A 16,181-nucleotide genomic window follows, 5' to 3' on the forward strand; every position below is an offset into this window, starting at 1 on the left:
TTTCTTTTTTGGACACTAGTATTTATTGAAGGTGGAGTTTCCTGCTTATTCATTTGTGTTTTTTCATAACACTCTAATGTGAGCGTGGAACTTTATTAGATTATCTATATGATGAAGTCCTGGCTGTAAAAATGGTATATATCAGATTTGTAAGAAGGGAGAGTAATAAGCAAACAATGAAGACAAGGGCACAGGGATTAAATTAGGAAAGTATATACATATCATTATTTACTAGTTTATTTTTAAGTAGTATTCACAGTTTTATATATTTGTGTAATTGTCTTGCACATGATTGTATGAATTTTTGTTGACAGCATTGTGTTGTATAAATGACATTGCAGACTACTAATACAGTTCATTTTTTAGGTTTTTTTAAGTTCTTAGTTCTTCTATCCAGAAGAAATAAGATTCTCTTGTCTGTCTTTTTTTTTCACATTTCAGACAGATACATCATCATTGGTAGTCATCACAACGGTTTGAACACTTACGGTGGACAAGAATGGGCCAGTAGCACAGCTATCATCACGGCATTTATACAAGCCTTGATGTTGAAGGTTAGGAGAGGCTGGAGACCTGACCGGACCATTGTTTTCTGCTCATGGGGAGGAACATCTTTTGGGAACATTGGTTCCTATGAATGGGCGGAGGTAAAATAATTTTAGAAGGACTCATTGCAGTAATGATTGCTTTTGTTGAAAGCATGAAAACCATATGCAATCACCACATAGAAATAATGGTTCATTAACTGGTCTGTGATGTCTGTCTGTGTACATTCGTGTACTCCATAGGAAATGCAGTGAAAGCATCTATACAGGCAGTTCCTGTGGAACAGAGCATGTGTGATAATGAGATGGCAAGTTGTTTCCATAGCTGTAAAGGTCGTGTGTACAACACCTTTGTGAGCTGATTCCCCTCCCTAATTCAGCAGAGGACTGTAAAAGAGGGCATTGCCAGAATTTGGTGGAGGGGGAAGAACCTCAAGGAAGACCTAGGCCCAGGAATAGCTTTTCCTCCTTCTTGGGGGTTCAACAATTACTGATTCTGAATTGATAGGCGTTGCTGTGGGGAGAATGGAATGAAGCACATACTGAATGAACTGTACTTTGGTTTACATAAACATTTCAGTGTCTCCATAGCTAGTGCTGTGATTCACTTTTCACATATTTGTGGTAAGGAGTTAGATACAATCTGACACAGACAATTTCTTGGGCTCTTACTTTCAAGAGAATAGAACTCAGCTTATTGAAGGAAAATACCCCATCAGATTACTGTTGGTCATATATGATTACAGTGGACTTCAGTTGATAAATTAAAGGAATAACTAGCAGAGAGGTTCATGGCTACTGAATCAAAACAGTACATAAAATGAAGGGTTAATGAGTTAATTGCTTTTTATCCTACGTGAGAAGCAACTAGCTCTCGTTGAAGTTTCATACTGCCAACATGATTATTCTTCAGAAACGAGAGCGGGTGAAAAAATCAAATTGAAAAGATCCAAGCTGGAAGCAAAATTTGTTTAGTTCCACTTCAAGTCAGCTTTACATCAGATGTAATTGCGTTACACCCCTTCTGTTCAATATAAAGAGCCACTTCATGCAAGCAGTAACTCATTACTGAGAAGGCAAAGGGAATCTTTTTTAAAGAGATATAATAATTGGAACAGTTTGTACATACTGTTTTTGTAATCTAAAAAATAATAAAATGAAAACGCTGGAAAAGTTATGCGATTCAAATCTGAATTTGGTCTTTAAAAATTTGAGTACATTTAACTGTTGATAATGATTGCTTTTGAAGTTTGTTTTCTGTTAAGCATAAGTTTAAAAGGCCATCACATTTTCTCACACTATGTTTTCATTGTTTCATTTTTGGCCTTACAAGTGTCACTTTTAATTCCTCCCAGGCCTGTTTGCATTTCGTTGATATGATGTGTGAAATGAAATTATGACTTCTGCTATATAGAAAAATAATACTAAGATACCTTTCAAAGTTCTTAACAGCGTATTGTAAGAAGTAGTAGTTAAGTAATACTTAGGGAATCACAGTGGACAAAAACATAGGGTGCAGTTTTTCCGTAGAAGGAACCACAAGAACAAAACACAGTCTTAATTATAATCATGCATAGTAATAACCATTGCTCTGCTTATGTTGTAGGATCTCAAGAGAGTTCTTCAAAGAAATGTTGTGGCTTACATTAGCCTCCATAATCCAGTCAGAGGCAACTCAACTTTACACCCTGTTGCATCCCCTTCTCTTCAGCAACTGGCAGCAGAGGTTAGAAATAAAATATTTTCTTTCACAAGTGCTTTATGAGGTTACATGGTTAACCCCCTTGATGGCGGTTGGTTTTAAATAGCTCTAGGTAGAGGTTGATTTGTTTAAGTATTTTAACCTCACAAATACACATGAACCGTTTTTACTGAGTAAGCAGGTTAAATTTTATTTTAAAAAATTACAAGGTGTATTAAGAGTCTGGAAAGAATAACTTATTTCAACAGCTCATTATACCAAACCTCACCGTACTTGCATACCCTGCAGCTTTTTCACCCCTTGGCAGCTTTAAAGTAACATATTTTTTATTCTTTAGCACAAAGCACATTTTTCTCTTCCTAATCTGATCTTTCCAGACTGTTTCTCAATTTGCATTTAGACCTGTATATTTACCAGATGTAACGTGACACACAGGGAGAGTATTACTCTCACTATAACAAATACTGTCTAAAGTAAGCATGTCAGGTTCAGTGCTAAGCTACGCCTTTGTATCTAGTGTACAGTCAGAGTATTCTGTAGTTATGATGGTGTAAGTGCACATTGGCTTTAAACTAATGACCTTACTGCCATTTCTGAGGTTGCTTTTGTTAATATTTACAATGAATTGAAAATAATATAAGGTACATACTAAATGATAAAAACAGTTTAAAGTGGTGTGCATAAAATGGAGTTCAATTTGACTTTCATAAAGTATGCTTTTTAGATGTTTTTTCTATAAATTTGCCAAGCTAATACTCATTAGGTTATTCTGATGTTTCTTTGACTTGCCTCAGAAGCATTTGGTACTGAACACTGCTCAGAGTAGCATCTTGAATTAAATGGAGTTTAAGACTGATCTTACTTGGCAGTTGTTGTCCAACTAAGTTAGTAAAGTTGTATCAGTCAAACTGCTTCTTAGCATGTTTCAATCACTTCTGTCCAGTGATCAGGTAGTAATTTCCTCATGGAAAGGATCTGGTTTATTCTGTGTAGGTATTGTGACAAATGCAATGCAAAATCATTTATTTTCAGGGAAAAAGGCTTTTATTTCTGGAAAACTATTTATAATGTTATATATATGAGTCTACAGGTGTTATGGATTTGTCAATTAAAATTTTATTCTAAGTTTTATACTATATACTATATATATACACTAAAATACTATTCTGATAGGTTGCTAGCCTTTTGCTAACCTATTGGTGTTTGCAGTCCTATCTCCATGAAAACAGGTATTTGCCATTTAAAGGACTAAATTTATTACATTCTGTCCTTGAGCTATTTATTTTTTTCTCATTTTGTTTCTTTGACTTCATACTATGATCCATGCCAGTGATCTGAAAACTGTAAACTGTCTGGAGCTGTGCAGCAGACACTTTCTTTATTGATATTTATCACTTTCTTAAGATTTAATTCTTTTATTCTAATAAATGCCATATTAGTAAGAGTGTTACAATCATGCCCTCTATTTTGGAGAGAAAGCAAAGGAAATCTCTTTTTCAATTCCACTTTATTTCCATGATGTATTTGGGTGTGATGTTGTAATATTTTGTAATTCTTGTTGTAATAGCAATTGTATCCTATCCAGTAGTACGGACACAGCCTCTCTTAGCAGTCCTGCCATGCACCAGTTAATTAGTTAACAGTCAGTAAAACATGACTAGAACTTCATTTTTTTTTCTTTCAGTAGACACCCTCCATCTCACCTCTAATTCTTCAGTGGCTAAGGCTTCATTATTGAGCTTGTATCCATTTTGCATGTTTACCCTGAAGCCCCTTTTAAAAAGGACAGGACAAAATGCATGTGAGGTAATCTGTATAGTTTTGGGGTTTTTTTGGAGAATATTATTGGTAATTAATGCAACTGTCATACAGTTTGTGACATTAAAAAGATTTGTAGGAATTATTGCTTCCAAATGCTGGCTAGATTTCTGAATTCACGTCAACTATATTGACAGTGATGGAAGAGCCCAGCACAGATCTTCATTTGTTCCCATGGGTACTCACAATTTGTTATGTGTCTAGGAGATTGTCTCTGTAAGACTAGTCTACTTATAAAGAATATTGATATTACTTCCAGCACTTTCCAAGAAGACAATCTAATTACAGATTACCTCAAAATTATGATAGTGCAAATGGCCTAAGATGTGACTTTTTAGACCTCATCTCATCTTGAAGAAACTGTGAGTCCGGTCATACGAGATTCTTGTTAACAGGTGGAGGTTCCGAAGAAGTGCTTAAAAAGTCCAGTGACAGACAAGGATCATTTTAATTTGTAAAAGTAATTATCTGAAATTAGGTTTGTTAGAACAGAAAAGAAGGTGAAACAGGAATTTAAAATTAATAATATCAATCCATTTTAAAATGAAATGAGAAAATAGCCAGTCCGATTTAGTAAGATAGAAACTTTCCATAAATTATGGATACATGGAAGATACCACACTGTCCCTTTGGATTCAATGGTAAAACATGCTTCCATTTTTAAACCACAGCAAAAGAGACCAGCTTGCAGTATTTTTCCTATTCCTAAACAGTGTTGCAACAATGTTTTGAGCAGGGGGAGATGAAGGTCTGCTCACCATTTGCACTAAGGACAGAGTTGGGTTTTGTTCAGTGCTCACTATTGTGCTAAAATTGTGGGCATTCCATCTAGTAAAACAGAGGAAGAATGTTTTCTAGGGACAATTAGTGCTTGTTACAAATGCCCATAAAGGTTGTGTTAGGATTCTAGGGAAAACAATGAAAAACTGTGAAAGAAAACTCGAGTAAAAATCGCACTAAATGAAGAGCACTTCTTGAGTGCTACAAGGACCATAGCTTACAGAGATCTGTGGGGAAATGGCAAAGTGAAACAGGCAAATGCATACAACAGTGTTTACATCCTGTGCTGTAAATATGTGGCTTTTCTAAAATAAAATTTTGGATACTTGCTAATCACTGCAGCTTCCAAAACACACTTTTTTTTCCTTAATTTCTGGAAGCTGTGGGAAAAGTAGGGAAGAAATTTTAGCTGAGATGTGGTTTGTATGAATATTCTAGACTTACCAATAAAAAAAAGAATCACAAACCTGATGAGTTGTCTACTGTGTGAGATCTGGTGGTCAGGTAGGGAATAGGATAAGTGCTTGGCTAATTCACAGAGACCATGACTTCTCTAAAGATGTTTTATATAAAGGGATTACATCTTTATTTTAGTTGCAGGTTTCAAAAGGGAGCCACATAAGCAGTCTGCAAATAATAATTTTATGTACTTATCGGTGGATTCAGTGGGATTCCAGTTGAAACACCAAATTACACGAAGTTAATTCAAATATTTGGATTAATTAAGTAAAGAGGAAGTCAAACAATTCTGAGACCTTGACATATTTAATTCAAATCTTTTTTTATATAACTACGCTAATTAGTGTCCACAAAAACAAGAGGGAAATACTGCCAAGTTATGTTTTTGCCTACTATTATATTGTAAGGAAAATGATTGTTAATTCACTTGCTCAGTTAGTGAATCATGATTTGTTGGCAGAGAGTCATTGGTAAATTGGTTTTGTTTGATACTGGAATTCATTCTCTGTAAATAAGGCCATTAATGAATTTTTCTATAATTAACATTCCACAAGTAAAAAAGTTGTTATGAAACATAAATTAATTGCTGTTTTCTTTTAACTGATTGTATGACCACCGCTGATCAGATTCCAGGTCTGCTGTTATTGCTGAACCCAAGAAAACTTACTGCTCCTTTCTCCCAAGGAAAAGAACCATTTAAAGCTATCAAAGAATGTATTAAAAATTACTGTACCAAGTACTGTTCTAAGCTAATTATCAGTATTTGATTCTATTAGTGGAATAAAAGCCATAAACCATCTTTACATTTAAAGGTGGTGTTATTGACAGAAAACTATCTTTTTCAAGTAGAACCAAAGATAAACTTCTGTATAGATGATTGCTACTATTATTTCTTGATTTTTTTTTTAGGAAAAGTCTTAAATTAATGTCAGCATTGATTCTTTTCTTCCAAATTCTATGGGTTCATCATTTCTTTTGTTTTACCTTCAGCATTTAATAATGGATCTCCAAGCCTCATATATCAGTAGGTTGTAAAGAAAAAAAAAATATTAAAATATTTGAATTGCTTGTTGTACAATGTATAACAGAAGATTCTAGCTTTCCCATGAATTTTCAATCTTTACTTGTTTATAGTGTTATAATTGATTGCTAGTGTTACTTTTTATGTTCGTGTTGAGAACCAAAATAATCTTTTTGAGAACCAGAAGTTTCTGCTGTCAATGCCTTTCTCAGGAATTCATAACGATGTTAAAAGGATGCTGTTAATATAGACAATACTTCATTGCCAGCTCTATTAAACTCATTAAGATGCTGCTTCTCCAGTGTGAAAAGCAAAGTTTCATTTAATGATGGGTTTGATCTTGGAGTTGAAGCAGGTACTTTGCATCTGTGAATAATATTTTGATAAAATGTTGCTTTGTCCACTCTTGAATATGTTTTCACTCTTTCTCCAAATTAAACAATTTTAATAGATAAATGCTGATTCAGACAGTGGATAATCATTTAAACCTACTTATACATATTGATGTTATGAAAAGACTATTGCTGTTAACCATGGGGAAAAAAAGTTTGTTAGCAAGGAAGAATAGAAATGAACTAGTTTTTATGCTGTGATCTTATTGGGGATCTGCCAATAGTCCTTTTTTTCTAACAAATCAAACTTTCTGCTTCCATGTCCTTTCCTGTCTTTAGGAAATTAAGATATTAAGTTCTGCTAGAAGCATAAAAGATGTATATTTTCAGCAGGATTTTTTTGTTTTGAAATACAAGTGTCAACTTTGATAGCCATTGTAGATAAAATTGAAGAAATCTGGGCATTTTATTATCTTTAAATGTAGTGCTGGAGTATGGGACATTTCAGTAATTCTTTATCTGCTGTAGAATGGATTTTGGTTCTAGACTTCTAATGTCCAATCTAATTAAAACTGTCTAATGTAATAAGCTGTACTACATACTGACATTGTTTTTTGCTTCCAGAGACTTTTTCCAGACTACAGTATTAGAAAAGTTGAGTTCAGTTCTGTCTAAATATTCCTTTGCTTAATTTAATCTTATTGTTCCTGGTTATTTACCTTCAGAACTGACTTTTTCATGATAATGAAGACATTTTCTTAGTGATCAAAAACCTTTCATGTAGAGAGTTTTAAATATTTTAAATTTTCTACATAAACACAAATCACTGAAAAGTTTCTCTCACTGTTTTTTCTAACCATTAACAACTGTGGTGTTAAATAAAATTGACTTAGTAACTATAAGGTATACAACACCAATAGCACACAGGAAAACAAGACATGTGAAAAAATGAAGTGTATAGTAAAATAACCATTAAAAAAACCCATCTTTAAATCAAAATAAAATTAAATGAGAATTAAAACTACATTATGTCATTTCGCTCATACCGGTTACAGCCACACGTTCCTTACTTTTGCATGTGACAGAAAAAGAATCAAAATTTTGTGCAGCACAGCACACTTTCTAGTTTGCAGATCAATATGGGAAAAAAAATGCATCTGAATAATGAAAAGCAGATGATTTATTTGTCACATAATAAAAAGAGTGAAATATTTTAAGTAATGTGATAGATATTTAACCTGGCCAAATATTAGATACATATTTTTTTGGTAGTAAGATACCGCCTTTCTACATGTGCTAACCTCGTATTCTGAGAATGGGAAGTTTTAAAGTGCTCTGAAACACCATTACTTGCTCTATCTCAGTATATCTTCTAGCTGTAGTTATTCTTTAGACAAGCATGAAGATGTTCATGTTATGAAGAGCTATGTCTTTAAAAGATTTACCAGGATTTTCTATCATAAAATTGCATTCTATTTCATATGGTCCTAACCAGGTCACATATTGAGAAGTCAGAGGAATAGGAAGAACAATAGATTTGTAGACACCTGGGAAGGCTGGTGGGGTGTTTTTGTTATGCTATTTCTCCCAGGAAGAGTAAAATTGTATATGTAGAATACTAAACCATGAACTGACATGAAAGCATTGACCTGAGCCACACTGGGAAATGGGCATAGTAAACAGTATGGAATTCCTGCTCATGCTGATAGATTTTGAGCTTGGAAGTTCTCTTTTAACCTGGGCCCTTCTCACGCATGCATAGAGGACTCTTCTGTGGTTTTTAGTGTTCAGATTCACCAGCAGGTCCTGCAGGATCTGTTAGGCATGCTCAGCGAATGTAGTTGCACTACATGCATCAGTTTAGTGGCTGTTACTTTCTGAACTGATAATAAGCTGGCTTTGTTTAGTGCTTGATCATTCATATATTTATTAGGTGGAATTATATTTGAAATAGACTTGAGTAACAAGGTTATAACTTGAATGGTTAAAGTTACGGTGATGTTATATTTTGGTTACATGCTTGTCTTCTAGTACCCAGGGGTGTTTACATCTTAACCTCATAAATTTGTCACCCAAAGTGTCCCTTTAATTTCAGTGTTGGTGCAGTTACATTTCTTATGTGTCAAAACAAAAACCTGATTCTTCTAAGGTGGTTAATTGAATTTCTGTGTCTATTCTATAGACATAAATATATAATAAATACCCACATTTGGTATAAGAAAAAAAAGACCAAACACCTGACAGGTTCAGTGTTAGTCATCCAAATGAAGAAAAAAATAATCTTAAAATTTAAGTTTAGGCATCTTTGGTGACAAGAACTTAGTAAAAGCCTGCAATGAGTTCTTTGGATCCAGAAGTTTGTGATGGCTAGACTATGCATGCCAAATAAAAAGGAAATTGTATATAGTGATTCAAGAAGTGAGGAAAAACATTCCATATCTATTTAAGGCTATCATAGCTTGAATAATCACAAACATCAACTTGAACTATTCTACGGGTTCCCCGTTCATTCATTTTTCACGCCCTGTTCATCTGTTCACCAGAATATTCTGGTGGTGGTGTCTTGTTCAGTGTGAAAACCTACTAAAAAGGGCTAGAATGGAGGTTATCAGGACACTTCATAAACTGGAAATTTGGATTACCAGGAAATTTCAAAAGTAATTTCAAGCCAATGCAATATATGTGAAAAATCTCTGTATTTTCTGAATTATTCATGAGGTTTTAATCAGTAATGTAGCCGAGTTGCATATTTGTTTCAAGAGTCAAAGCATAATTCCCATAGTATTACTACTCCTGTCTGTAAGTGCACACAGAATGTGACTTCACTGAATATAATTTTACAACTGATAATCTGTGATGTCAGGAAAAGAAGAAATGCAGGAAATAGTTTTCTTGAAGTTTCCGCAAAAGCTTTCTTTTGGCAGGTAAAAGGTCATACAGTGCTAACATTTGTCTCTTGAGGGAGCCTTGAAAGTGATTTCAAAACCTGTTTAGTAGCAATCTATTTTAAGACTTTAATGCTTAGGCTCTTTCTCATGAAGAGCCTTCTAACATTTAGGAGAGATGCTAAATTCTCAACTTCGTATCATGTCTCCCTCTTCTTGATTAGATTTGTTCTTGTGTAATTACTTGAAGAAGGCTGAATGTTCTACCTTCAGTAGGAAATGTGGCATTAGAAGAGGGGAATTCTCTGAAAACAAACACCAAAAAAAAGATCAAGTTGGAAACTAGCTTCCTCTGAGTTTTAACATGTTCATTTTTTTTCTCTTAACGTGAGAATGATCAAATGTAATTTTAGGTGTAAAGATTTTAAAAAAGCTGCAGATCAAGTTCTAATTTACTGCTATTGATTTTTTTCCATGCGTTTTTGAGTATTCCTAGAAAATTGTTTTGTTCTGTGTCTGAATGGAAAAGAAAAACAGTATTTATTAGTAAGATTAATAAAAAACTCATGGGTTTGTGTGAATAGAGATTTAGATTGTCTTCCTGCTGTTTCATATATTACCAGAGTCTGTGGTGGCCAAGGAATGGATTTACTACATTCTGGCTAACTAGAATTTTCGAATCGCCTACTAAATTTTGGTTAATGCAATCTGGAGTCCAAAAATATGTCTAAACAATTGTGGAAAAGTTATCCACATTTTCTACCACTGCTAGTTATTTAATAAGTATGTTATCAAATCTCAGTAATGCTCAAATATCTTTTAAAGTTTCTGGCATGAAATGGACAAGTGTCATGTATATTTTTTAAAATCCTGTAAGTTTAGCACATTTCATACTTTTGTCAAAAAATTAAAGAGGTTGAAATTCAGTAGAAAAGTAGTAATTTAGGCTACTAGGCAACATACAAAATTAATATAAAAATCCTTAAAAGTTGTTTTATTTTTTTCAAGTTGGCACTTGGATGAGGGGAAAATTTGTTTAAGGTCATTTTAACTCTGAAATGATAAAGCTGTAGTCTACCAAGTAATAACTTATGAACAAAAGGGAATATAATGTTATATAGAATAGGCTGATGTGGTAGCTAGTGTACATGAACTCCATAGTAGTGTCATGTTTTTAAATTTTTGTCTTGCATGGTAATTACAAAACATCTTATTTGATCTTAGATTCATTATTTTCGAAAAACTTGTCTTGTATAGTGTATTTTATTGTTTGCATTTTGTTTGCTGCCTCTAGTCTTCTTATCAAGCTTTGTGTAATGATTAGATTTTTATTTAAAACATGTAGCGGTAGTTATTTGCAGTTGTCACTCAAAATATTTAATTAACTCCAAACACCACAAAAGTATCATAAATCTTATTTACAAAATATCTTCAACTAAGCCTGTAAAACAGTTGCCTGCACAGCTAAAATGGAACTGGATGTTCAGAATCGAGGGTGCTTTGGAACCAATTATAATGCAGTAGATACTACTTCGGGGCTCTGGGGGATTGGGGGGGGGGCGGGAATCACATAAAATCTTTTTCTCCCTGTAAATTAATGGATCGTTGTAAATGCCACACAAAGATGTAGTTTGCTTGGTTTGTTGGGTTTTTTTCTATAAAGGAAAAGAGAATTTTATTTTACAGATTCCAAACATAAGGTGTGATTATGTAAAATGTACATACAAATGAATACGTAAAGCACCTTTGATGATTCAAAAACAAAACTGGGAAGGACTTCAAGCAATCACTTGATCCTCATCCTACTACAAAAAATAAATTTCTGTGATGTGTTTCAGCTTCCAGTCTGCAAGATTCTACAACTTTCTCAAATGATCTGTGCTTGTCTTCTATCACACTACTATTTGGAAAATTTTTTTCCTCTATTGAAGTCATTACAATTGAAGATTAACCTGTCTTTTCCCTTTCTTCCACTCCTGATCTTTATTATTTTTTGCAACAGCCTTTTTACATATTGAACAAAAGTTGTCATTATACACAAAAGAAAATTATATACTTTATACACTGAATATCAGTTTCAGATAATTGATACATCTTATTCAAAGTTAGTATGAAATTCGGTGTCTGAAATTAATTGATATGTCCCAGACAAGCAAGTGAAGTCTCTATTAAATCCTGGTTTTGCCAAAGATTACCACTTCAGGCACATTGCACTTCAACTGGTATTTTAGAATGAGCTAAAATGGCAGAATATATGTAAAGTCAATGTGAGTCTTCAGAGAGTCTAATCGGAAAAAAAAATATTAATCTATATTTCACTTTTGTTTGTTGTATGCTTGTATTGCTGCTAAAAATGCAATCCTGATTGGTTATCCAGTGGTTTAATGCCTCTTCAGAGCAAAGGGTACTTGGAATATATCTTTGTAAACCAAGGTAGCTGACTAATGAGTGAACCTGGAATGAAAGGCATTTAATAAACTAAGCTTAATTAATCTGAGAACAGCATGTCTCATCCAAATGCCTTCTCTCTTCATCTGAATTTCTTTTGTAAAACATTTTTTTTTAATTCTCACCTGTGTGTAAATCTCAGTTTTCCTTTTGATTCTTCTTACATCTTTTTAACAATATTAGTCACTAGGTGTTAGTTTCAGAATTCTGGGACATATCCCCCTTTGCAAAATGGCTTTGTGTTTGCATTTGTGAGTTTTTTCAATCTCATTGTTCTGATAATGGAGGAAAGGTTGAGTGTGGAATTCTAGTTTCACTTGTATTACTATAAAATGCTATAACCCTAATGATTTAAGTATATTTTTCCTGATTTGTACTGTTACAAGACAGAAGAGAATTGGGTCTTGACTTCTGATTTATTTCCCTGTAAGAATTATGGAGCTTTCTGCTTCAACACTAAAAAGTATGGCTTGTATTCTCCATGAAAAGAGCATTACATTTGTGTTGACAGAGCTACGAAAGGCATCTGATCCTGCTCATCAAAAAGTTGTGGTCTTTGGTATCAGCTATTCATAGATACATGGGTGACACTAGTTATCTTGTGAGTGATAATAGAAATCAATTTGTTTCAAGAGAAGAAAGACTAAAATTAATATGTACACTATATTAGAATTAATTGCAATACTAATCATCTTCCTTTTTACCCTGCTTATAGGGTACTTAAATGCTTGTTTTTAACTTCATGTTTTTTTCCTGAATTAGTCTTTCCTCCTACACATGAACAGTTGAGACAAAAGTCAGGTAAGGTAGATGATGTGTGTGGGTATATGTGTTAATTTTAAAACTATCATGGTGGATACAAGTGTAATAGCATCTCTCTCAGAAGAGAGAAAAGTGATGTAGAGATCCTGAGTGACAGGTAATCAAAACAAGCAATTTTTAAAATCATAGCAGGGCATCCCAATTAGGTTTCTCTATCAGGCATTTTAAATGATTGTGTGCAGAATTGATCAGTTCAACAGTTCTGACAATTGCACATGGCAGCTGGTATTTTTAGGTAATCAACTGAAATCCATACCACACTTTTTGCTACAAAGAAAATAATAGTATATTGCCCTACGTGTTGTTCATTCTTAACCTTTGTATTGATGCCATACATGTGTGTTTTGCTGTCTGGCACCACATACCCGCTTCCCGTTTTTTTTTTAACTGTTTCTGTATCAGATAGGAGAAGTATCCATATGAACACCCTATTTCTTTTTCTATTTTATTTGTTTTTTGGGGTTTTTCTACAAGTGTCAAAATCTGATTCTTACAAAATGAAACACAATCATAGAATTATTATTATCTGAAAGGCTCAGGCGCATATATAAGTTGTTTTGTCTACACAGTGTTTGGGAATGAGGGACAGTGTTTCGCTACTTCACTGCTGTTGCTGTGGAATGGAAGATGTTTCTCCTGAAGACAAAGAAAGATACAAGGTTGTCTTAAGGCACAGAGGAAGAAGACAAATGGTTAAGGAGAAAATGTTAGGGTGGCACTTTGCCAGTGCTTCCCTTGGTGTGTGTGTGTGAGGTTAGTTTTTTCCCCTAATAATACAAGGATTACTTGTTTTCATCAGAGGTGTGTCCTGAAGAGCTCATCCTCACTTTGTATTTTAAATTTCTTATTTACTCCATGAATTGAATTTTGCAGCCCTAAGGATGATGAGAAACTCATTAAGGTAGCAAAATTCACTTTTTCTTACTGTTCTGAGAAGTCTGCTTCTGTTCTGGCAGTATCTCCTTATTCTAGGGTTCCTGAAGTAGGTTGTAGGCCTGTTGACATTTGAGCTTGAAGCTCTAGTATTTAATCCCTCTTTTAAAATAAAGTGGTAAATAAATAATCATAACTTCTACGATCATTTCTTCTTTCTGTCATCCTGTACTTCCCCATCAAAGCAGGCACAAGTACTATGCCGCATTTTTCCATGCAGTTTTAGCGTTAGACACTTGTGCAGCACTGCCTATAGTAAGTAATGCTGTAGCTTAAGGCAAAATATTCTTATAACTTAATTTACAGCCTACCTATGACCTTTTAAAAAGAGAGCTGTAACACTACATGAAAGGAGGAGAGCTAATACATGACCGTTAACTGGGACAACATGTTTATAATTCACAAACACACTCTGCCTTGCACTTTAGCGTGAATATTTGGTACTTATTCTGATTTCCTGTAAACTAATGTACACTGAGAGGAGTTATATGAGGACTGATGTAAAAGTGGGACAAAACATGACAGAGATTTGTGGATTCTGTCACTGAAGAAGTCTGGATTTCCAGCAGAGTTGGCTTTTTTTCCCACAAATACTCTCTGACATAGATCCTTTTTTTAAAGTATTTTTTTACTTCAGTGAGTCCTTGGTAATTAACTGCTGAGGTAAGTTAACCAAATGCCATTGTTACTGAGTAAAATTATTCTCCAATTATTCTAATTTTGCTGAAGGGCTGCCAAGCAAAATACAGAAATATTTAAGTAGTCTCTGAATCTTAGACAGCATGAACACAGATCCTAGGATTCTTCTGGAAATCCTGAAAACCTTCTGTGGTAGAGTATTTCATCACATCCATGTTGTTCTCATGTTATCCTGGAAGAATTGCACTGCGTCTGTCTTGGTGGCAACCATTAGCACGTGCTTTCCTGCAGCAACAGGAACATGTGTCCTTGCTGAAAAGAGTAGTGATATGCCACTCACTTCTCTGAGACATGCTGCCTCGGATATCCCTCTTGTGAGTTGAGGAGTTAGCTATATCAACTATACCAGCATAATTACTTGCATTGACCCTTAAAATATTTGCCTGTATCATCATTTCTAAGTGTATGAACTCAAATCTTTATGAATTTTTCCTAGATATATTTTGTTCCTTCCCCCTCTGTTTCCTACGGAGCACAAGCCCAACAAGGAACTTTTAGAATTTCAGGAAATCCTAGTCAGTGTTTTCATCAGTATTGTCATTTTAGGTCTGAATCTAGAGCTTGTTAATTAGCCAGAGCATCCTCTGGATCATTGCTTTTGCATCATGCATTAACGTTTTAAGGCTATCTTGGGTCTCCTCCATCAGAGTATTTAATTTTAAAACAGATGGATAGCTTGCATAATTTAGTATTGATGAAGCTATAATAGTTTCAAATTAGTATGAATTCTGAGTCTGATTATTACAGCACTTCAAACATGAAGGAGATTTTCAAAGATACAGGTAAAGAAAGGTGTTAAACTTAATCGGCTTTCAGTTGAAGATACTTTCCTGATTGGCCTTTGTGCCTTTGAAAATTATATCCCAAGAGACAAGATAGACTAACAGTAGGGGAAAACAAAAATGATCTCTTTTATACTAAAGGTAAAGTGAAGTATGGGGAGATGAATAGGACTTGACAAAGTCACAAAGGAGGAAAAAGAAGGAATTTAATCCAGATCTCATGACAAATGACTGAAGGGATATCAATTCTCAGTCTTCTGTTCTACATTTGGCACTCTTAAAACATTTGGCATTAAGTTCACTCGTTAATCTTAAAAAGGCTTAAGAAGTAGCAGTTGGAATCGGTTTAAATTGCATAGTGTAAGTGGTTAATACAGAATTCGGGTATAATGTTGAAAACGTTGTAATATGTTTCATTCTGTAAATGACGAATTAATGTTGAATGAAATTTCCTGGATGTAGTCTTTGCTGCTCATGGATTACTTCTGACCCCTATTTTTTCAAGTTAAGTTGTTGTTTGAAATGGCTTGCAAAATTTTTTATGCATCAGATCTGTTACTAATCTGTAGGTGATCTGAAAGCAGTATTCAGGTATCCAACAGTCCAGATTTAAGCTGGTTAATGTGGAATTAACCTTCTTTTTGATCCCTGATAGCGTGAGCTTTCTAATGCTTTAGGATCATGTTTGCTTCATTTTTATAAATTATTTCCTCTTTAGTCAGGTAGCTCTCTCCAAATTTTTTGCAGCACTTGCTACAGTACCTTTCTGACAGTCAGTGGTGTTAGTTCAAAAGCTTGAAATCAGATTACTGTTTTACTTTTTTTTAAAAAAATATCATTTGTAATTGATAGTAAGCACTTAAATAAGGATTCACCCTAGTGTCAGTGAATGCTGAGCTCTCTGAGTCTGAAATTAGGCTTTAGTGCTCTTTTTTTAAAATTGAGTTCAAATAAA

General features: G+C 34.1%; 1 protein-coding gene across 1 annotated transcript in view; it reads left to right on the forward strand.

The window, feature by feature from the left end:
* The window catches only part of NAALADL2 (N-acetylated alpha-linked acidic dipeptidase like 2), a 489,848-nt gene that overhangs the window by 370,567 nt on the left and 103,100 nt on the right, over nucleotides 1–16,181 (forward strand). The window contains exons 9-10 of the mRNA XM_074878173.1: nucleotides 442–647; nucleotides 2,152–2,271. Coding sequence (XP_074734274.1) covers nucleotides 442–647; nucleotides 2,152–2,271 — 326 coding nt within the window. The remainder of the gene's footprint in view (nucleotides 1–441; nucleotides 648–2,151; nucleotides 2,272–16,181) is intronic.

The sequence above is a fragment of the Strix uralensis genome, chromosome 9 (genome assembly GCF_047716275.1).
Source record: "Strix uralensis isolate ZFMK-TIS-50842 chromosome 9, bStrUra1, whole genome shotgun sequence".
NCBI classification, from domain to species: Eukaryota; Metazoa; Chordata; class Aves; order Strigiformes; family Strigidae; genus Strix; species Strix uralensis.